At 43.7% G+C, this 24,544-nt stretch overlaps 1 protein-coding gene across 1 annotated transcript in view; it reads left to right on the plus strand.

The window, feature by feature from the left end:
* LOC121712017 (runt-related transcription factor 2-like) overlaps window positions 1–24,544 on the plus strand; it is a 43,177-nt gene that overhangs the window by 11,285 nt on the left and 7,348 nt on the right. Inside the window, exons 2-5 of the mRNA XM_042095924.1 lie at window positions 6,868–7,130; window positions 8,105–8,261; window positions 11,679–11,783; window positions 22,286–22,462. Of these exons, the coding sequence (XP_041951858.1) occupies window positions 6,868–7,130; window positions 8,105–8,261; window positions 11,679–11,783; window positions 22,286–22,462 (702 nt within the window). The remainder of the gene's footprint in view (window positions 1–6,867; window positions 7,131–8,104; window positions 8,262–11,678; window positions 11,784–22,285; window positions 22,463–24,544) is intronic.

The following is a 24,544-nucleotide window of genomic DNA, read 5'->3' on the forward strand; positions in this document are numbered from 1 at the left end:
ATTTTTCAACCAGCCCGGTCGTTTTGTTTCTTTTTCGGAGGCGGACGGCGGGAGTAGGGGGCGTAAGGAAGTAGACCAGTACGAATACACAAAGGAAGGAGAAGAGTGTGAAGTGGAATGTTGGCCTTCGACGGGAGTCGACGGCCCGTCTTTTTATGCACCTACAGCATTTTTCGATTCCAAAATAAGCTATTTGGAGGCACCAGACATAGCCACTCAGAGACTTTCTTCCACAGATAGACTTCAGTTGGGCTCTAGGAACATGGAACATCATAGGGGTGCTAAATAAATGTCAGCGTACATCTTTATTGGTTGATGGATGTGCTTTGTGGTAAAAAATAACACAATAAAGAAAAAAACAATAAAGCCCCATGATATATTAGTTTATTTGAAATAAATGCATTTTTACATCAAAACCAAATAAATAAGTGACAGCAGAACAATATCAACAATATCTTCAGTGATGCACTAACGACCAAGTTAATTTATTAAATATGTATTAATATTGATATTGCAATTAAAGCAGAACATTGAATCTTAATATGGGATTCACAACTTTAATGTCTACAAGCCAGAACGATAAGCTGTGACCCACAAAAGTAATGACTGTACAACTTTGTGTAACTATGTAAAGGTTGTCACACGTATCTGTATCCGTATCAGATGCCACCCGTATCTGTTGATGTGTCACTCTCTGACCACACAGTGACTCACTGTCCTCATCTATATGTAGACACACACATGCACACACACACACACTGTAAAACACAAACGCACACACATATACACATATATTATAGAACACACATATACACACACACTGTACAGAACATACATATAATATACACCACACACACACACATTCTCTCTGACAGCAGGTGGTGTATGACATGTCTGCACCTGAGAGCCAACCAGCTTCCTGAGCCAGTTTATCCATTGCTCTGGAGCGCCGCCTCAGCATGCCGTTATTGCTGGTGTTTAATGGCTGCCTTCGTCACATATTACACACACACTCACACTTTTTTCCCTCCCCTCGACACCCCCCCCACACACACACACACACCACCCCCTCCTACCCCCTTATCCACCCCCCCCACACACACACAACCTCTCCTTCTCCCCCTCCACCCCTTCACAAGCCACAGAAGTTCCCTTTCTGTTCCTATTTTTAAGTACAAGTGATCTCAATTAAGGACCTCCATGAAGGCTGAAGGCGGCAGACAGTCATGACTGTGGGAGCTGAAGGAAATTGTCTTTGTACACCCCCGCCAGCTTCTCAACCCCCCCTTCTCCGACCACCACCTCCCTCACTCTTACCCAACTCCATCAACCCCCCCCCCCCCCCCAACAGACACACACACACACACACACACACACACACATGGCTCGTTCCCTTTTGCCGCAACAACTCCCCCACACACACACAGCGCACACACATTCTCGACGTTCTGCTTTCCAGGCAAAGCCAATGGGACTCCCCGGAGCCAAAACACACACCAAGAGGAACCATGGTGGCGAGTCGTACCTGGTTCTTGTGCTCAGATCTCCATGCATTCGCTCCAACTTGCCGCATAACCCCCACCCCGCCATACACACACACACACACACACCCACTCTCTCTGTCTGGGAGCGTCGTCTCAACACAACATGATACTTGACCTTCACGTGGCTGCAATGGCTCTCAGCTGCCTCAGTCCGTACACTTCTGCTGCCGCTGCTGATGTTTTGGCAGCGGCCAGGTTCGAAGAGGGCCCTCTCTCCTCCTCAGCAGTGATGAGGTCACTAACCCGTCAATGACAAACGGTAATTACGGGCTTAGATCAAATCTGGGGTTTGGGATAAGCTTGAGGAGGTCTTTCTGATGAGGTAAGGAATATGATTTCTCTACATGTATCATGTTTTTTTTTTTTTTTTTTTTTAAACAGCTTTTTTTTTTTTTTTTTGGTCGGTTCTCTTTTTTTCCTTCCTATGAGCTTGAATTTTGCTCGTCTGCCAAGGATGGAAAGAAAGCGTTTGAAAACGGGGAAGGTTCCGTGGCCCCATCAAACCACTCCGCACATAAAGCCATAATTAAGTGACTTGAAAAATGCACCACTGTGAAATGGAGCCTCGATCCAGGGTCTTAAGTGGCTGTACTTTTCCTCTCAAGCGATGAAGGAACGCAAAAAGAGAGGGGGAGAGGGAGAGTGAGGAGTTGAGGGAGGGAGTGAAAGAGACAGGGAGAATGAGAGAGAGAGAGAGATGGAGAGAGAGGGAGATGGAGAGGAAGAGTGAGTGCAGTGGCAGTGTAGCACGTTACATAATCCTAGGCTTATGATTCTTAAAGAGGGTCATTTGGATATCATTACAACCCCACCAGCACTGAGATGAGTTGAGCTGGGCTGTGTCTGTTTTTGTTTTCATTAGCCATCGACAACGAGTGCTTTGTCTCGTGTCATCTTTCCTAATGAGGTGTGGAGTGTCAGAATGTGTGTGTGTGTGTGTGTGTGTGTGTGTGTGTGTGTGTGTGTCTCTCTATGTGTGTCTATATGTCTGTATGTGCATATTTATGTTTGAGTGTGTATAACTGTATGGTTTACAAAGTGCATCATCTTAGGGAGAATCCTCAAACTTCCCCACCCCCAACCCCTTGCTCATACAGTGAGATCTGTCATCCCCATCACCGCCATCAGCAAACTGTTTTCCGCCGCGTTCTTCTGCTACCCCACAGCAGCAGCAGGATATACTTTTGTCCCCCTTTCTCTCTCCCTCCCTCTGGTCTATTCCCAGTATCACATGTCACTTCATCCAGCTACGCTTGGACCCCTGAGGCACGTTTGGGGTCCCAATCGGGGAGGTCTAGAGCCGTTTTAGCAGTTTCAGATTAGGTGGCAAAACCTGTGGTCAGTGGCAAAACAGGAAGTCCATGTTCCCACTCGCGGTGTCGACGGATCCTGCAGCTCACCCCCATTGCGACACATTAAAAGCCAACTGTGCAGACCTCGCTTTCATCCCTGATGAGATCAAACAATGGGCTCTCACTGTGACTGTGGCTGGGCATTAACTCTCTGTTCAGTGAAGGATTGAAATAAAGGCTCTGTGTGTATATATATATATATGTGTGTGTGTGTGTGTGTGTGTGTGTGTGTGTGTGTGTGTGTTTGTGCATACCCCACACTGATTTTGCAAACAGATGGTGGCCATATACTGTACAGCAAAGTGGAGTCAGATGTAACAAATGTGCTTTGATAGCTCGAGATTGAATGATCTAAAACCCTGTGCGCGCGAGAGAGAGGGAGGAAATGAGGACAGCTGACAAATTTCTATCAAAGAATCAAACAAGTTCCATCATCTTATGAAAAGCCTCATAAATGACAGATTGTCAGAGTTGGATTTATTAATGACTGTTATGTGTCTGCTTTTTTTTTTTTTTTTTTTAAAAGCAGTTGCAGTCATAAATTCAAATTTTAAATCAAAAGTTTTTTAAATTTTTGAATTTCATTGAAAGGTTCCTAGTTTCTAGACTTCTGTGTCCTCTTTGCTGTGGTGTTGAGTGAAGTGAGTTTGCCTGAAATGATACTTCCAGGCCCATAGATTAACGTACAGTGCATGTTCAGCATGGATGAGTTTAATACTGTTATGACTTTAATTACAACTATTCCCATTTAACCACCCATAAATTTCGAGCTCATCTTTTATAATGTTGGATGATCGGAGCCATATTTTTGGAACTCTGGGCGGAAGAGGAGAGAAAATTGTAACTCAATCGTTCCCCCAGTGTTCTTTTTTTTGTGTGCCCACTTTCATAACGACGTGCCAGATGCGATTCAATGGTTTCAGAGACGTTTTTTCTAAAGCCCTCCCACAATTTTTACCCTGTCAACCATACACCGCGCACCCACCCGCCCCCACAGACTCACACACTTTCATACACTCACTCTCATACACTCACTCACACACACACACACACACACACACACACACACACACACTCTGCGTGTATCCCCAAACCAAGGGCCTCCTGGAGAGCTAACTCAATGGCACTCATCATCACTGTATCACACTGTCCCACTGGGGAATACTCATGCATGTTTTACATCTGTGTGTCTGTATGGGGATGTGTTTTTTTGTCACGTCACAGTTCACTGACTCATTTCTTCTGAGTAGAGGTCAGTTCTAACTACTAGGCAAGGGAAGTTTATTTAGACAGAACATTTCATACACAGAGGCAATTCAATGTGTTTAACAAGTTCACCTGTGAGTAAAGTTCTCCGAAGTTCATATGTTAAACCAAAGTCTACCAGTGTGTATAGGACATGTTTAGCCACAACTACAGCTTAAGCTTTTCTGCGAGTAAAGCACAGGTTCATCTGTGAGTTAAGTGTAAGTTCTTCTATGTGTGAGTACAGCCTATTTCTACTTGTGATTTAAGCACTCCTCTATGAGTAATGTATAAATACACTTGTATGAGTACAGCCTACTTTTACCTGTGATGAAAGCATATAAGTTCCTCTATGAGTAATGCATAAGTACACTTGTGTGAGTAAAGCCTACTTGTACCTGTGAGGAAAGCTGGCAAAGACAGCAGCTGGTGCCTGGTGTGTGGCTCAGTCCACTATACATCCCTCTAGCCTGAACAATGACCACTCTGTGGACTTGCCTACATCATGCTGCTTTGCTATGCATGGTTTAGATGCAGAAACGCAGGTGGCCTCTCTGTTAATGCCATATTATGTCAGCGCCCAGATAAAGCTGTGAAATCTACGGCTGATGGCCTGGGAGTCTGCATGCGCATGTGTATGAGATCTTTGCCCGTATAGAGGGGAAAGGTTGCCACCTACAGCATTTGTTAAACAGCAACGTCTGTCCTGTCAGCTCTCAAATTAATATTTAGAACAAACATGCGAGAAAGAATAAGACACAGCATACAACCACTCTATAAGGAACACTTTTTAGCAGTTAGTCCTTTTTGTATCTTTTTTTTTTAAACACAGTGTTAGTGTTGTTCAGTGTAAATTGTGAAGTGTTCTTTTTTTTGCCTATTCTAACAGTAAGAGCTGAATGCGAGGGCAGAACATAAAAGGCATGGAGGATGGCTCCTCCAGATGTCGTGTCATTATGTCTCACCCCCTGGTATTAGCTCAGCGTGGCTCGGGGTGACTCAGGGCTTTTCAGACGGTGATGTGGACATTCCCCCCCTTCTGGCCTGACTGACTGACTGACTGCTGATGTTAAAAAAGGTCGAGGTCCAGCAGTTAGAGGACTTCATCGGAGCCTTCCAGCACCAGATCAACTAGTTGAGTGATGTTTTATAACAGTAGGAGTGACAAAAAATGTCTAAATCAATGGGGTTTGTGTATTTTTAACTCAAACATTTATACTTTGACCATAATAAGTGATAATGGGACCATCATTTTGAACTCATAACTTTTGGTTGGCATTATGAAAAAGCAGTTCTGCAGTCTTGTATTGTCACCCAGATTGGGGGTGAATCAGCTGCACAATAGGAGCAGTAGATGTGGTGTGCTTGTCCATTCCAAGAATGTGATAAGAAAATACTGCTGTCCAATGATTGCAAAAGGGTGTTTTTTTTTGTTTTTTTTTTTACAGTAATAGCCAAAAAACAAGCTACTTTGCCATGCTAGCTGCAGCAGACATGAATTCAGAGGAAACTGAACTGGCCTTTTGAAGCATAAAATGGATCTTCTTTTGAGGAGCTGAAGCACTGAAACTTTCTTTTCCCTATGGGGGGCAAGTTAACAGATCTCAGAGTTCCCATGGGTGTGATGCTGGTGCCAATATATTTTAGCATTTTAGGGAAAGAGAAATGGCATTTTTGAGTTGATCTTTGAAAAAAAGAAAAACATGATTGTGTTACTGCCTCAGTGAATTTTATTGAATTTAAGACGTTACATGTAGTGCAAAGATAGACCTGATTAGGTCACAAAGACCCACCTGTTGCATCAGAAATGAAAGTGTGTTTGTGACTATTTATACTTGATATAGCATAAGAAGAATCAGACATTAGACAAATTGCAGAAAAAGTTTATGGAAAATTATCATACAGATATGTATATATTTTTCACTGAACAAAGTTAATGTAGCCTACACTAAAGATAGGCTATCACGTGCCCAACTCGCATCAGCATAATGACTGCCCGGTGCTGTAGCTATATAAACCACAAAAAGGACCAACACGAGAAATCCTCGCCTTCAAAGGCTAACCACATTTGGGGCAACAAACAGTTTGCCGTCTGCGCTTGTTTCGTCCAACCGACCGCAATCTTTTGAATTTCACGAACCTCTAACCTCAAACTGCAAGCCCCTGTCTTTTTTTTACAAGCAGGAGATTCAGTCAGAGATAACTTTACACAGTTGCGATTCTCTACTACAGAGAATACGCAACAAAGTGTTAATTTATGTTTTTATTTTCTGATTTTAAATGGTAGAGATGGATTAGGCTAGATTAAGTCATAGGTGATTTTTGCGTTCATCTAGTGAAATATTAACGTTATTCATCTGCACTCCATGGACTGTCTAAATACATACATCGTCTCCTATTTTCATATTATTAAATGTAACAGACGATATTTTGAAAACGAGCTGATATTCTACTTTTAAGAAGCATGGTACAGAGACTTCTTTACTTTATAATACGTTCAGGGAGAGTCAGCTAAAGTCCCTTGGACTGGGCGCTGTAGCCCCGCTTCGACACTCCTGCCACTTCCGAGTCCTATTTCAAACTGGCAAGAGAGTTTAGAAGCGCGGCACCCTCGGCAAGAGAGGAGTCACTGACAAACGCTCTGGAGAAAAGTTTTGACTTGAACATTTTCCTCCGGATCGCCTACCTTTTGTTAATCTAGAGCGTTGTGATGCGTATTCCCGTAGATCCCAGCGCAAGTCGGAGGTTCAGTCCCCCGTCTAGTAGCCTTCAGCCCGTGCCGGTGAAAATGAACGATGTGAACACCACTACCACCACGGGACAGCAAGACGCGACCGTGCCCAGGCTGCGCCCGCAAGAGAACCGTTCCATGGCCGAAATCATCGCAGATCACCCTGCCGAACTTGTTCGGACGGACAGTCCAAATTTCCTTTGTTCTGTTCTGCCTTCTCATTGGAGGTGCAACAAAACACTTCCCGTGGCGTTCAAGGTAAGTCGCCTTTTTTTCTAACCAGCTACCGATTATCTTAATGACATTGATTTCAATGACGTTATATTAAGTGTTAATATATAATTCAAGCTATTATAAACACATTAATGCATTGGCCTACGACTTTTGTACCAGTAGTTGGTTAGCCTACTCTTCTGTTCTGTTCTTACCTGAAGTCGGCTGCGCTGAAGCGCTGTTTGAAACTGAAACTTGGAAGGTGCGCGCACCATATCAGCCTGCTATGCGTACCTATTGTGTTCAGTCTGCCCTGTCTCCATACTTTATTAACCTGTGCCAACTTTTAAATATTTTGAGTGGACGCTGCATTTGAAACTCCTCTCCACGGTATATAAAACGCTGTGGGTATAGGGACATTTTATTCTAAAAGCGGGTTAACGCCTAACAGACTGTGTCTACATGTAATATTCAAATAGCTGAACATAGCACAGAAGAGGTAAGGATAATTATCCCAGCGTACTAATGGCATGAATGTGTCGGTCTATCCTCCGAGATATAACTCATGACCTAATCAAAAGCTTTCCGTTGATCTGTCTTCCCTCAAGGATGTTGGTACACTGGCTACAGTCACCACAAACAGTGAAACTATCTGTATCTCGTAAATAACTTTATTATATAGTTTATATACTATTTTCAATTATTAGGCTGCTTTGTCATGGATAATTTCGCCTCTGATGATATATGTATTTTTAAAATATTTTTGAACATATTTATGCACTGTTTTTAATATTTGCATTTTGAAGGTTAAGCATTACATTTACATTGCACATTTATCATTTTTTAAAATCTGCTATTAGTTTGGCAGTAAATATATTAAGCATGGACTATGAATAAAAAAAATACATCTACATTTTCTAATAATGAGTTGCTGAGGTCCACACAGGATGATCTGACAAATGTTCTGTAATGCACCAAACAGTATAGAATGACATAATAATTGACCCATTCACTGCCAGGTTGTTGCACTAGGGGAAGTAGCTGACGGGACCACGGTCACAGTGATGGCTGGCAACGACGAGAACTACTCGGCCGAGCTGAGGAACGCTTCTGGAGTTATGAAGAATCAGGTTGCCCGCTTCAACGACCTCCGTTTTGTGGGAAGGAGTGGAAGAGGTCAGTCCAATGCACCAAAAAATGTACAATGTACAAACAGGGTTCAACGCCATATTTGACATCAGCCCTTCCTCATCCCAACTGGCTCCATAAAGGCCCCAAATAGGTCTCAAAGTCTGTGAAGGCATTTTCTTCACAAAAACAAACTAGTAGGAACACCAATTAAAATATACCATTTGTCAGTGCAGTAGCCTTAACAAATTAACAAAATAAAATCTGAGATAAATTATGTCAGAAAAGCAAGATTAAGAGGTAACTTAATTATAAATTAAATGGAAAAAAAGAAGACTATAATAACCAGTCTGAGATGAGCTCACAGTTTGAGATTGACAACCAGTCCACTGTATCATGTTGCATCATGCTCAAAGGCAACACTTCCACTCAATGTGTCTCCAGCCCTGTCAATCTAACTAAATCCTGTTTATCATCTCTCATGACATTATCGTTCATCTATTGTTCAATCTGTATTGGTCAATCAGGATTTCCTTGCTGGTACATATTGTGTAAGAGATCACAAATTGCAACATAATATAACATAATATAAACAATTATGTTTGACCAACATGGAATTCAATGCCACGCTGGCCCCACTCTTAAATCACTGCCCACACCAGTGAAGTTTAAACAAGTATGAAATGTGCTGCATTTTGGCTGTGTAGGACATCTGACTCATCGGTGCCTGTCCTGTGCTGTTGATTCAGATAGCGTTCACAGGAAGTGATGAAACAAGATGTCACAGCCTAGGTTGGAAAGCATAGTCAGCAACATCCTCACAAAATTGTGGCATGTCTAACTGGCTCAGTCTGTTTCAGTCAGCAATCAATCTATCACCCTGACTGGATCATTGCATAGTTTCAGTAACAAAGTCTTGGTGTAAAATATTTGTGCCAAAGGTGTTTTAGGAGCCATGCTTGGCACACATTTTCTGTTGAAGAGGGTGCATGGAAAACCTAGTGTGGTGTTCAGCAGCACTTTTGAACTGTAAAACAAACTTTATTTCAGTACGTTCTAAGCGTTATTGGATTCATACTCTATATCTGCACTAGAACATGTCTGTGAATTTACCTCAGTGAAGTTGCATCAGACCAACGTCATCAGACAGAAATGGTTACAAAGATGAATATATGAATGAAGCGTATAATCAAACATGGCACATGAACACAGCAAGATTCACAATTAAGCACAACAAAGTTCACTTTTCAGTCTAGAAGTGCTGCTGCATTCACGTGTCATGGGTCATGCAAGGTGACTCTACGAGGTGCCATTTGTTTTTATGTACTGATGAAGGCATGGAGACAGCATAGGGAGCATTCCCTGAATTACTCCCTGTGTGTTTGCCCAGACGGCAGATCAGTTACGAGCCTGTCTCACTTACCACATCACAGGCACACAAACAGGGACAGTGCATGCAGAGGAACAGGTTCATTTTACTTGTCTAATGAGATAGAAGGAGAAGTAGTGGTGGTGGTGGTGGTGGTGGTGGTGGTGACGGTAGGGGTTACATCAGCGGGGACTAAAGGTTTCAACGTGTAAAGGCAGAAAAACAACTAATCTGATAGAGAACAAAACATGAGGAAGCATGGATAAATGTTTTTCTCTGTTTCAAAAGATCTGTTTCATAAATAATCCCATGTACAGTAGTCGTGTGCACCAACACTGCTCACTGTGACACCTATCTATCTATCTATCTATCTATCTATCTATCTATCTATCTATCTATCTATCTATCTATCTATCTATCTATCTCTTTGAAGTAGATCTATCCAAAGCAGTATGGTGGGTATAGTATGCCTACACACTATGACATAGGATGGTTTCCCCCCACAGTACATTGACATTTAGCCATTGCAGTGTTCACATTAGCCTTGAGATGACCTGTAATGCGAAAACAAATAGAGCGTGTGAACTTTGAAGACGTTTCTGCAACTCTCCCTTGAGCAGTTAAATGGCAAAAAAAGGGGGCCCACAGATGAAATAGAACATAGGGCACAAAGCTGTTTCAGTTTCCTTTTGTCTATCTGAGAGTGTGTAGGCCTGTCTCTCCACAGGGGGAAGTGAGATGAGTGTAGGCGTAGTTTTTAGAAACGTATAGCATGATATGAGTAAGGTGATAACGAAAGCTATTTCGAACAAGAGACCTCCTCAGAGGTTTCCGTTTTGATAGACCGACCCACGGGGAGTGGCGTGGGGGAGACCTCAACACGATAGAGAAGCGGCCGGCGATGACAGTGTCCATGTTCTATCTGAGAGGTTGCAGATGTTGTTGATGTTGTGATGTGATGTTTTCTGTGACAAATATCCAAATGTTTTTGATATTCTGTTTTTTGTGTTTTTGTGGAGAATCCTGACATATTATGGAAATATATGACTAGGCCACAAACAAACAAAATAGTTGTTTGATAAATTAGGTATTTATTGCTTAAGATTAATTCAAAGTATTAAATGAAAGAGTATTTATGAATAGGCTTTTGAAAGGATAAGTAATTGGCACAGTACCAGGACAGAGATTGAAATCAAACCCCAATGTACTGTAGGCTGTTGTGTAAATGAGACTGGGGCAAATGAGGCCAATTTAACTTCTGAGTTTCAGTAAGATCATGTGGTAAGCACCTAACACTGATATCGGCTCAGTCAGTCACTAGTCAATTAAAGAGTATCCAACAGCTAACGAGAACCTTCAAATAAAGACACATTTGAGTGATAAGCTGTCTGTCTTTGGTAAAGCCCGACAGTGTGTGGCACGGAGGCTTACAGTAGAAACAGACTGCCAGCTGTTGCTATAGCATTCCTCCCACCACTTCCTGTCTCTATGAGTGGCCAATCACAGATGTGACCCAAGCCCCATCAGGCTCCCATATTAATCCCCTGCATTCCGGCGCAAAGCCTGAGGAGACAGCTTACAACCGTCTGGGATCGTCGTTAAGGAGCTGCAAATGGCCTGATGAACCAAAGTTATGACTTTAAACCACCGTGGTGCTGGCCTGGGCTGGGCTGGGTTGGGCTGAGCTGGGTTGGGCTGAGCTGTGCAGATACCTGCTCCCCTTTACTGAGCTCATTCATTGAGTATTTCTAAAGAATTTATTTTCCTTTTCTTGTATGGGAGGAATTGACACAAGGACATAAATTAAATATATTGAATAAATGAATATTTTACTACAGGATAGCACAACAACAACAACAACACATTACACTTATGTAGTGCTTTATCTGGATACCCAAACTGGTTTACAATGAAAGTTAGACATGTGAAAGACAGGCCCTTAAGTGTGGAAGTTAGTTGTAGGGTCACACATTAACCCTGTGTGCCATTTGCTAAAAAGTTGTGTATAGATGATTGATTTGTGTGTATGTGTCTGTGTGTGCATGTGTGCGTGTGTGTTTGTGCGTCTCTTCTTTTGCATGTGTGTGTGTCCACAGGCAAGAGCTTCACCCTGACAATTACAGTATTCACCAACCCGCCACAAGTAGCGACTTACCACCGAGCCATCAAAGTCACTGTGGACGGCCCGCGAGAGCCAAGACGTGAGTAACTATTTCTGAACTCATCATATAATCAGACCGCAGGGCTCTGGTCAGTTCGGCAATAGCTTCGGGTCAGTGCGGTAACGGCGTTGTCATTTCAGTCGGATCATGGTATGGGTTTATGGGCAGAGACGTTGTAGAGGGTTGTTGTAGAGCGGCCAGCGATGCTGTGACGTAGTTAGGCCGCAGACCTCAACTGGTTGTTCTGTAAAGTCACTGAGGTGACAAGATTTGAAGAGCTTTTTTTAGCATACGTAGGTTTATCTGGCTCTTTGAAATACACTGGTGAAGCAACAATGAGACATTGCCTGAGAATTTGCTGGCTGTTAAATATCTGTGTGTGTGTGTGTGTGTGTGTGTGTGTGTGTGTGTGTGTGTGTGTGTGTGTGTTGTTTGTGTTGTTGCTATATGCAGTATAAATATTTGCATGTGGTTTGTTGTCTTAAACTCGTAAGAATGGCTCCTGGAAAATATTTTGCGAACCCTCCGACATAAAGTAGCAGTCTGTGCTCATCTATCGAACATCTGGATGGCTTTGACAGCAGACGCGGCCCTGTTGTTCTAGATTAACTTAACTAGAGGTCCCATACTGGAGCAGTTTCTTCAGAGGCTCCAAATGGGTAGCATTGTGCTAGCATCAGCCTCTTTTAATGGCTCGTATAAAACACTCGGAGGACAAGAGGGTGGGGGGAAGCCTTCTCCCTCACCATATCCGTCAGTGCCAACTGGTCTGGCAAGCAGCTGTTTGACTTTTATTCATAAAAATATATTCCCGTTTTTGGCACAGAAATCAACCCTATCACATCACTAACAAGCTTATTTTCTGTCTCTCTCTTTCCCTCTCACTCTCTCTCTCTCTCTCTCACTCTCTCTCTCTCTAAAGTTGCCTTTCAATGAACACACTCACACACACATATGGCTGTGATACGGAGACACTTTGACACAATGGGCCCTTTGGTTTATTGTATTCAAATGCCCCCTAGCAGTGACGGCTCCACCGTCTTTGATCTGAGCTTGACTTCCTGTGTTTCCGCCCCAAGTTGAAGCGTGGGTTGGGAATGACTAACAGACAGATACCTTCCATGCAGCTCAGTCATAGTAATAGCAAACAGGAGTTTTGGGGGGATTTTTTTTATGCTGTTGGCGCCATATTGTTTTGTACTGGGCAGACTGTTCATGTTCACAAGAGCTATGCCAGTCTCTAAGCCTGACATAACCAGAAGCAGCCACTTGTGTTTTACTGTGCGCTTTGTGTGATATTAGAGTTCGGGAGCTGTAGCTTTGCTTGGTTAGGCAGCCAGTCTCCTCCATTTCCTGATTGGACATTTTCAGGGTTATTGCCATCATTCATCAATGCACTTGCAGATATACGGAGACGTGTAGAACCATCAGCAGACATTACCTCTTTCGCGGGACACAGCTTGAGTATGTGTGAAGGGAACTTGGAGTAGAGTAGCATTCGCTTTGTGGCAATGAGAGAGAACAGAAAAAGAAAAAAAAAACTCTGGACGTGAGAATATGTCTGTCGGTACCTGCAGGACTAGTGTTAATGATGATCATTTTCACATTTTCACAACATGCACACACACACACACACACACACACACACACACACACACACACACACACACACACACACACACACACACACACACGCACACAGTCATACTTTCAAAATCGCACATTTAAGAGGACATTGAGCTAGCAAAACACAGGAACCCCTTTAAATAATGTCACATGTCCGGCTTAGGAGAGAGCTTGCTGGAATGTGCCGATATTATCTGGCCACACTTCATTAACAAATCCTGGTCATTAAACTGCCATTTGGTGTTAATGACGCTAATTAAGGAGGAGGCCCTCCGACATATACAACCCAGGGTGGGGGAATATTGTCAAGTTAAACACTATGGGTGTGAAAAACACCAACCATCATTTTCCTATCTGTACCTCCAGCTAAGCTAAGCATGCACTAATAGCACAACTAACACATTGACAGGGTCACAGCTAACACAGTAATAGGGTCGGTTTCCTGAATTGTCCTGTTTATGAATGTGTGTGTGTGTGTGTGTGTGTGTGTGTGTGTGTGTGTGTGTGTGTGTGTGACACACGCTATGGTTTGTTCTTTGAATACTGGATTTCTGGCAATTTCTCTCAGTCGGTCTGGGGCACAGACTCAGTCGGTCTCTCTCTCTCTCTCTCTCTCTCTCTCTCTCTCTCTCTCTCTCTCTCTCTGGGTGCTGGCCGGCAAGTGGAGCGACCAGCGCCGCAGGAAGTGTGTTATTAATGTTTGTGTATTTAATAGCTCCTGATGGTTGCCATATGAATCGGAGAGGACACAAGTGGCCCCACGCGCGTCCACCAAACATGTTCGCTATTTCTAAATAATGAAGAAGAGAAGTGTGGGAGGAGTGTGTGGGGGGGGGGGGGGGGCGGGGGGGGGGCGGTGACAAAGGAGGTGTTGAAATTCGGGTGCTGGGAGTAAGTGAAACATCTGCAGGCAAGTGGCCCGAAAGTGGTGACAGTTTTTATACATGGCCTGGTCCACACACTGGTCTCCCTCTCCTCTCAGCCGATTGGCTGATAAGAAGTGCTATTAGATTCATCTGTTTTCATTCATTTATTTATTTATTTATGTATTTATTTATGTATGTATGTATGTATTTATTTATTGGTAATGTTTCCTGAATGTTCCTGTATGTTACGGTTATGTTGTGGCATGTGTTACAGCCAGAGGGAGAGGCCGTTGTATGGTTTTGTTTTGAGTTTCTTTCTCCCTTTTTCCTCTCGGCAAGTCCTTTCATTTCTGTGATTAGCGATGAGGTCAGCTCCTGTGGTTTGCATTGTGCTTAATGAGATGACAGCTTTGCCTAACCCTGCGGTTTGCCACTGTGTGTGTGCATACATGCAGCGTGCATGTGTATGCCTGTGTGAGCATGTGTGTGCATGTCTGAATGCCTCTGTGTGTGTGTGTGTGTGTGTGTGTCTGTGTGATTGTGATGTTATTGTGTGTGTATGTGCATGTATGCACAGGTGTGAACATAGCCGGCCATGTGTGTGTGTGTGTATGTATTTGTGTGTGTGTCGACATGGCCATATGTGTGTGTGTGTTTGTGTGTGTGTGTGTGTGTGTGTGTGTGTGTGTGTGTGTGTGTGTGTGTGTAGGTGGGTGGGTGTGTCTGTTTGTGTGTCTGTGGACATGACCGTGTGTATGTATGTGTGTGTGTGTGTGTGTGTGTGTGTGTGGCCAGTTACCCATGCCACTCTTTTTTTTTTTTTTTTTGCGGCGCAGACCCTAATAACGCTCATTAAAAGTCATTTGGGCTAATAGACCGGGCGGGGTCAGCTGAACCAACACACTTGTGCAGTGACGGCGGGTGATTAGGCGTTCAATGCAGGACTGTCATCCGCCACTTCACTATTTATTCACTCACTCAATGGTTCAATTGGCGCAGACAAATCTCACGTTGCACAAGGCGCACAATCCGCACTCAGAGCGGATCTGTGGAAAATCAACAGCGAGAAAGGGAAGGAAAGGAGGGGGGGGGGGTGGGCAGACTTAATTCGTGGATGTTGTTGTAAACTTTAACAGTTTTTTCTATTCATGTCATTGCGGTGATTGCTGCGCTAATAGATGTTGATTTAAAGGCATAGTTTTGCTGTTTGCTTCTGTGCTGTAGCATGTGAGGAGACAATTGACATACGCTTTTGTGTCAGTTTCAGCAGAGAGTTTGGAATGGATGCCAATCAGGGTTTTTTCAGTTTTTTTTTTTTTTTTCTCTGGCACTCACCATGATTTCTTCCATTCTGTTTCTATCATATCACAAAGCACAGTTGCATAAGTGCTCTCGGGGAACCAAAAAGAAAAGAGAGCTAGGAAAGACAGCGATTTCAATTTTAATTCTGACCCGTTTATCAAAAATGAAAAAAGCTAAATATTCAGCTTTTCCAAACCCTACGAAAACTGAGGTGCCTTTGGTTCCTACACACTCACACAAATGCTCTTTGCCCTTTCAATATGATATGTAGTATATATATAAATAAGCAGAAAGAAATGCAGAAACGTTCCAGAATAACCCACGGGCCAATCAGTGGAGCCGCTCGGTCGCTCAGGGTTCCGTGAAGGAAGGCCTCCTGGTGCCAGGAATAAAAAGCAGCAGCCGTCGCCGCCGCCACAGAGCACGGAGGCAGCCAAGAGCAGCCCCATCTGGCCCAAATCTGGCCCGCATTAGGCTCAGGTCCCGGTTCTGGTTCTGAATGAGCAGCTATGTGTGGGGTGGCTGGCGGGCTTTGCGCATTTGGATCCCGAGCCTGATCCATGGCCTTACTTCCATGCTGGGACAGCCCCGGGAAAAAAACACACCGCGCTGCCAGTGAGACGGCTTCGACACGATCAGGGAGGTGACGGAGAAGTGTGTCTGTGGTCTCAGAAAAGGGCCTGTATTGTGTGTGTGTGTGTGAGGGTGTGTGTGAGGGTGTGTATATGAGAGAGAGAGAAAGTGAGAGAGAGTGTGTGTGTGTGAGAGAGAGAGAGAGAGAGAGAGTGAGAGAGTGTGTGTATGTCTGTGTGTGTGTGTGTGTGTGTGTGAGAGAGAGAGAGTGTGTGTGTGTGTGTGTGTGTGTGTGTGTGTGTGAGAGAGAGAGAGAGAGAGAGAGAAAGAGAGAGAGAGTGTGTGTGTGTGTGTGTGTGTGTGTGTGTGTATGAGAGAGAGAGAGAGAGTGTGTGTGTGTGTGTGTGTGAGAGAGAGAGAGAGAGAGGGAGAGAGAGAGAGAGAGTGTGTGTACCCTTTCCCGGCCTGGCTAGCTTCCTAAACACTGAAACGCACAGACCACACAGATGCCTGGCAGCCCTCCACAGTACTCTGGCTCTCATTCCCGCTGCTCTGTCTCTGTCTCTTTCTCTCTCTCTCTCTCTCTCTCTCTCTCTCTCTCTCTCTCTCTCTCTCTCTCACTCGCTCGCTCTCTCCCTCCCTCTCTCTCTCTCTGTATCTTTCTCTCACTCGCTCCATCTCTTTCCCTTCCCCACTTTCCGGCTCCTTCTCTCCACTTACACTGGCTTCTGATGAAGAAGGCCGTCTGGCTGTCACCCATGTCTTTTTCTCGCGCTCAGTTTGTCATTCAATATCACCTTTTTAACTCTTCCCTGCACTGCAGGAGAGCCAGTTTCATTTTCAAAAAAAAGCTTTATTGGCATGACAAATGCTCCTATTTGTATTGCACAAGTAGACAGTTATGGAGTAATGAATATTTCTATAAAATGTGTGTGTGTGTGTGTGTGTGTGTGTGTGTGTGTGTGTGTTTATGTGTGTGTGTGGGTGGGGGGGGGGGGCTATGTGTATTGTGTGTGTAAGGGGATAAGGTCGGTGTGTAGAGATGTGTGTTTGTCTGTATGCATAGGATTTTCTATGACTCATATCACGCATCATAAACAAAGTGAGTTCCTCAGAACCCTTATCCTTGAAGCGTGTTTAAGACACTTTAAATGGAGAGCTAACAAGTAAACAAAAGAAAACCTGATACTGTGAGAGCACTTGTTGCTAAACAGGGATGAGAAGGAATAAAGAAGTCAAAAGTGAGAAGAAGAGTGTTTTTTGCCATGTATGTGAATAATCCATCAAGCCTGATTTCGTATCACCTCTGGCAGCAAAGAGACTCCAGACACGAGATGTTATCTCAAGGCAGCTGTCATTACATTAATTACATCAGTTTAATTAGAGAGCAACACCCTGCTTTCTCAGCCGTCTAGTCATGGCTAGGATTGCTTTAGGTCTATGTGGTAACGACTTAAGATGCTATCTCTCACTTAGCCGTAATGACTTAGTTCTTCCTAGTCATGATTGGGCTCCTATCTGCTTATCCTATCCGGTACTGCTACTGGTAATGACTGATTCAGATCCTTTTTGGGCCTTCCTAACATCTGGTGCAAATGTCCAAGGCGCTTCCGCCCTGTAAGAAGCATGAGCGGGAAGTGGAGGCTAATCGGAAAAAAAATTCAGCAACGATGGGACATCAACAGTGATGGGAATTTTTTTAGGGAGTGGAGAGATTTTAGGGGCGGGGGACAGGGGGGACGGGGGACGGGGGGGGTCATTCCCCTCCAGTTGTGATATCAGCTAGTTTTCTGACCCATGTAAATACCTCGACTCGAGTCATCCGGCGCACGTGGTATAGTGCGCTGTGCTGAACGGTACATTCCAATAAAACAGCTGAGGCATCGGGTCTTTGGCACCAGATGTTGTCTGTGGGTGTGACTAGTTGAGGAAAAAAAGAAGCATCATGTGTTAGTTTAACCCAAAGGCTCCATGATTCATTAGGGGTATTTTTCCACCTTGGGCAGGAGTATCACCTAACACTGGTAAAAAATGTATCTTCAAAAGTGTATTATTGGCTTACTGAATACAGTAATTTCCTGTGTATTAGCCGCATTGTTTATAAGCCACAGGACAGTGTTTTATACAAGTTAAAAGAAACAAAACCATATTAATACCATATTAACTGCCCCTGTGTATTAACCTCATAGCTGAAGAAATTTTGCAAAATCAATGTATAAGCCGCGGCTAATAGTTGGGAAATTACGGTACACTGTGTTTAAGCTCTCCTTTGGTATTTCATACTGCACTATTGTTTCTTTGTGGCTTTATTGGTCTCTAATTTTTATTGGTGTCCTGTCTCAGTGTTGAGTTGAGTTATCAAGTTGCTGTCTCGAAATGACCTACATGCAGTTGAACAGTTTCCTCTCCTCGCTGACTGTGTTTGTCTACAGCCCCTGAGGCCAGAGAATAGCCCTGGAGTATTTACTCTGAGGTATTTGTGCTCCCCTAATTTACTGTTGATCTGGATCCACAGTCTCCCAGCAAAAACTGCATCTCTTTTCATATATCCAGGAAACAGTTACGAAGTAACAGAGAAGCTCTTTGTTAGTGTAAACTTGTGTTTTTTTCCTAACCTGCATCGCTGGCACAGTGAAGTGTTTTTGTTAAATATTATTGAGTACTACGTGGGTCGGGTGTCCTGGGTTGAAACACCACTGGAGCATAACACAAATAATGATATACACATCACACATCATATCAAATTATATTTCATACAGTTTATGAAGTGTTTGATTGAGCAAGTGCTCGTTATTGTAGTAGTTATGTAGTATCAGATGTAGACTGGAAAGGGAAACTGGGAACTTGGTAATTGGGCAACAGTAAACATCATGCACAGTTACTGTATAGTCAGAGCTATAGCAGGGCTTTCTCTATTCTCTCTCCCTCTCTCTCTCTCTCTCTCTCTCTCTCTCTCTGTGCTTTCGGTGTGTGTGTGTATTTGTGTGCGTGTCTCTCTGTGTGTGAGTGTGTGTATATGTGCGTTAACGAACCACCTCTGTTCCCACGCATGGTGCCCTCTTCCTGCCCCACGGCCTCCTGACGTGCCAGTTGTGTGTCTTTGTTGTTCTTAAGCAGACTCAGGTTTGTGGGGACTCTGGAAGGTAGCCCGCCGAGCTGAGCGGAGCGGAGAAGAGTGGAGCGTACGGTGTGTTGGACGGCGCTCTGGGCCAGCTGGCGGGCGGCCAGGTTCAGTGGGCGTTTGTGTGCCTGCACTGCGCTGTTTGATATTGACTTTATGGCCCTTTGAGGGGAGCCGGAGTGAGGGAACCAGACAGGTAGACAGACAGACAGACAGACAGGCAGACAGACAGGCAGACAGAGCTCTCTCTATCTCCCTCTCTCCCTCTTCCTGATTCTCTTATTTCTTGTTCTTTCTTGTCTTTCCCTCTCTCCTTCCCTATCTCTCTCTCTCATTCATTCCCAGTCCCTTCTGTCTCTCTCTCTCTCTCTCTACCTACTATCTCTCTTCTCTTCTCTCTCTTGTCCTCACTCTCTCTTTCTTGCTCCCTCATGCTTCTATCACTTTCCCTCCTTCCCCATCTCCTCCCTCTCTCTCTCCTCCTTTTCTCTCTGTCTGTCTATCCCTTCTTCTCTCTTGTTCTCTGTCTGTCGGCGCTGAAAAGGACTTAGTGCACCTGTGGGACTTTAAATAGCCAATTTGTAAGGCCAGTGTGTTGTGCGTGTGTGTGTGTGTGTGTGTGTGTGCGTGTGTGCGTGTATGTGTGTGTGTGTGTACGCCTGCTAGTTTCTCTCTCTCTCTCTCTCTGTGTGTGTGTGTGTGTGTGTGTGTGTGTGTGCACGTGCGTGCGTGGTGTGCGCGCGCGTGTGTGTGTGTGTGTGTGTGTGTGTCTGTGTCTGTGTGTCTGTGTGTGTAAGAGAGAGAGAGAGAGAGAGCAAGAGAGAGAGTGAGAAAGTTAGTGTGTGTGTAATGTGCTTCTATATGAGACTTTGTATCTATGAGTAAGTGTGTGTGTGTGTGTGTGTGTGTGTGTGTGTGTGTGTGTGTGTGTGTGTGTGTGCGCACGGTATGCTCTAGGGTCATGGCATGTTTACAGTAGAAGGGGTGCCTTTTTCATACTCACGAGAGAGGATGAATAAAAAGAAACCCTGTGTGAAGGCCATGCTGTATGATCTTTAAATACACCCAGAGTCTCTCTCACTCACACACACACACACTCACACACAGACACACACACACATGCATATCCCACTAAGTTGGGCTGTCCTCTGCCAAGTGCACTATGTGAACTTTTCTGGGGGTGAGAGAAGAAAGGCTCTGGTGGTTGGGTAGTCATGCAGTGACAGTCCTGTCTGCTGGTCAGAGGCAGGCATTGTCAGTTAGCCACAGGCAGTCATTTGTGGCCTTTGGAGTGCCAGTATTGTTGTGGTTGTGGTTGTCACTGACATGGTGGCATTATGATGACGGCTGTGTGGTTGTTTTGTTCCTCTCTCGGCCCTCCCTCTCCACCCCCACCACGCCAGGCATAGATACATACATACTCCTTACCTTTTAGGTGAGACTCACCTTTTTAATATCAAAATAGGGCACTTAGGATAAGATCCCAAACCGACTGTCCCTCTGATTAGGTCTGACCCTTGCACTCCCAGCTCACTCTCAATTTCCGAGGGACGCAACCAGTGGTGAAATTAAACATTGAACTAATGAAAGTTCTTCATTAGGTTCTTATCCTTTACGGAGGTACAGGAAATACATTGTTCTTGGACATTTTAAATGCAGTTTGTTTACTCAATGGCACAGAAAATACACATCCATGTTGTTTTATACTATTCCCATCAGGGCAGCCACTGGTTGTATAGAAACGGGTGCCAATTATCCTCCTCTGTTTGTCATTGTATAAACCATTTGCTATTTGTAGCCTTTATTTGACAGGACACTGAGGGCCAGATGTAGCCTACGTACATTTGCGAACGTAGCGTAATCAGCGTCATGGACACACCACAGATTGCGAACGCTGTCAGACCCAAGTTTCCGTCGTATTTATCAATCGTTCAATCCTTAGTGTAAAGTGCGCCTTTCTCTGCCTTTCTCCACCCATAAACGCAATTTACGAACGTCCACAACTGAATGGCAGCGCCTACATACAAGCGCCGTTGAATGAAGTTAACTGATGACAACATTAAAAAGAATCAAACGTTTAGCGATCATGAAATAATGATACATGATAAAGATAAAGATAAAGATCAGTAGTTCTACTCAAACTACTTGTGCACGTAGGCTATGGAAGATTGGTCAAATCTAGCAAGTAGGAAAGTTTAAGTGAATGACGTGAAAGTGAAAGTAATGCATTCGAAAGGCCAACGAAAGTTAAGGTTGCTTTTGGTAGAACAAATACTTTCACCACAAAAACTGGTGCTCTAAATAGCAATTCTGTTGTCTTTGAAAGGTTCTCTTATTGACACATTAAACTGCAATTTGGATTAACACCTGCTTTTACAAGGCAGAAGTATTTAGGCGCAGAATAGACGTGCGCTTTCAGGAGCAGTCTTTGTACATACCGCGGAATACATAATTAGGCGCTCTTTACTCTTCCCCTCCCATCTTTTTACGCTAAACTCCCACTTTCCCCTGGATCCTCCCATGAATGCATATGCATGACATGATAAACGCAATCTGACACTTTCAGCTCCCGCGACATGCAATTTGCGCTTTTACATCATTGCGGCCTGTTTGTACATACCTCGCAATGATTTTACATGCACATTGCGAAACAAATACGCCTGAAGTGGGCGCAAAAGCGTTAGTACATCTGGCCCTGAGTCCTTAAAAGTAAAGATTATCCCCACATGCACACTGGTGTAATTATGAAATGTTTATTTAGAGCAAACAACTGATTCTTTAGGTTCACTCTCTGACTTCACATGACGCCCACGACTGAAATAAGTCATCACTTTAGCTGTGTTTAATTGGTTTCGTACACAAATAAAATAAAATAAAATAAAATAAAATACATTAAAATAAAATACATTAAATAAAACACATGACAATTATTCCAACAACCGGAGAAAAACACGTACTGAGCCCACTTGTTGGAGGGACACCAATGCCAACACTGCACTACTGCCTCCCCATGCCCACCTTTCTCACCACTTACTTGTTTGCATCCCGGGCAGGGCACAGGCAGAAGCTGGACGACTCGCCCAAAGCCGGCCTCTTCTCGGACCGACTCGGCGACTTTGAGCGCGTCCGGCAGGCCACCATGAGGGTCGGCGTGCCGACACAAGGGCCACGGCCTTCCCTCAACGCCGGCCCCAACTCCTTCTCTCCGCAGGGCCAAGGTCAGATATCAGGTAGGACTACGCAAGGCTCCAAAACACATCCTTTAAACCAAAACACAAACCAAACCAACAGCAGAAGCTGTTACTTTGGCATTTCACAGGGTCCATCAGCAAATCGTTTGGATTGATATTATATTCATATAATGCAATATATATTTTATCTGCTTGCATTTATTGTTTTTATTGGTTCTGGTTTGAAGCTAGAGCACTTCAAACCAGAACCTGTGTCAAAAACATTGGTGTAACAATGGATGGAGATCTTAGTTTCAATGAGCACATCAAAAGAATAACTAAATCAGCATTTTGGCACCTTAGAAATAATATAGCCAAGATCAGAGATTTTGTGTCTAAGCATATCCTGCAGGGTTGATTATCGCAATGCTCTCCGCACTGGCCTCCCCCAAAAGTCCATCAGACAGCTCCAACTAATACAAAACGCAGCAGCCAGAATCTTAGCCAGAACAAAGAAAAGAGATCACATCACCCCAATCATCAGGTCCTTGCACTGGATTCCAGTTAGGTTAAGAATTGAGAGAAATTCTTAACAGCCTGGGCCCAAAATAGATTGCAGACATGTTTACACAATATAAACCTACTACTAGGTCTCTTATATCTACTGACACTGGTCTGCTGGTAGTGCCCAGGGTCAAAACTAGACAGGGTGAAATGGCATTTAGCCACTATGGTGCCCACTGCTGGAACCAACTCCCTATGGAGATCAGATCTGTTCCAACAGTTGCTGGTTTTAAAAATAAATTGAAAACTATTTTCTACCGCCTTTAATTAATCTGTTGTCTTTTGGTTGAGTTATAAAGTGAGTATATTTATTTATTTAGTTTTTATTTATTATTTTTTTTTATTTAGATATATTTTTTATTTTTATTTCATTTATTTATTTTCTTCATTATATATACAGTATATATAACACTGCCACCCCTTGTGCCACTGCCCTGTCTGAAATTGCACCCTGTAATGTAATAAACATGTAAGGGGAACATGTAGTCTTGGTCGAGGAGGACACCCTGCCCCTATAGCGTGTTGTTGAGGACTATCGTCTGTCATTATAAGTGCTGTTGGCCTCACAGCACAGGCTCCAGTGTCAGTGCTTACTGTTACTGGACCGTTTCACAACATCATCAGTGAGGACAGAGATTAGTGCCAGGATCTCCCGCTTTGTTGGAGTTCATGGGTCACTGACGGTGCAAGTATTCTGATATTTACTGAATGTCAGTGTGTGTTGTGGTGGTATTATGACTTGGAGATGTGCCTAAAAATGGCGATATACAATATAATAAAATCTTGTCAAATAATGTATACAGTGTTGTGCCAGTTCACAGCTTTTCTGAACTAGTTCAAGTTCAGTTCATACATGCTCAAAGTGAACAGTTCACGTTCAAAGTTCACAATGTTAATTCTGAACTAGTTCAAAGTTCAGTTCATTTTACTTTTTTCGTGAGATATTTAAATAAATACTTTTTTTCACTCTACGAGCTAGAAATCACTATACGTTCTTTGAAGCTGCTCATTAGACATTTGCTCATGACACTGCAATTGTGGGTTTCTTACCAGGTGATGAAACTTGCAGCAGTACAGACAAGGTAGACCAGTTCTATACTTAGTGCAATGAAATCCAGCCCTCGGCGCTCTCGTCGTTGCCTGCTACGCGGCGTTGCTATGCCTACCCCGCTCTGCTGCAATTCATCACGGGTAACGTTGTGCGGAAGCCAGTATACTATTCAACTATTCTCAGCCGGACACTACGTTGCCCGCAATGCATTGCGCACACAATGTCAAAACCATTTCTGTCTGGTAATACATGATTTAAGCGGCACCAACGAGAATACAGGAGGGAGGAACTTTCTCTTGTTGCGTTTCAAAAGAGAAAACAGATGTCACTCGTTCATTTACAGTGATGTCTGCCGTTCATGACACATAATGTGAACTAATTCACGTTCAAGTTCTTTATTAAAAAATGTGTTGCGTTCAGTTCAACGTTCACGAAAAAATGAGCGTGTTCAATGAGCGCGTTCTTTTGAACTTGTTCACGTACAACACTGAATGTATACAGTATATTGTTCTATAAAGATAACACCT

Source organism: Alosa sapidissima, chromosome 6, assembly GCF_018492685.1.
Source record: "Alosa sapidissima isolate fAloSap1 chromosome 6, fAloSap1.pri, whole genome shotgun sequence".
NCBI classification, from domain to species: Eukaryota; Metazoa; Chordata; class Actinopteri; order Clupeiformes; family Clupeidae; genus Alosa; species Alosa sapidissima.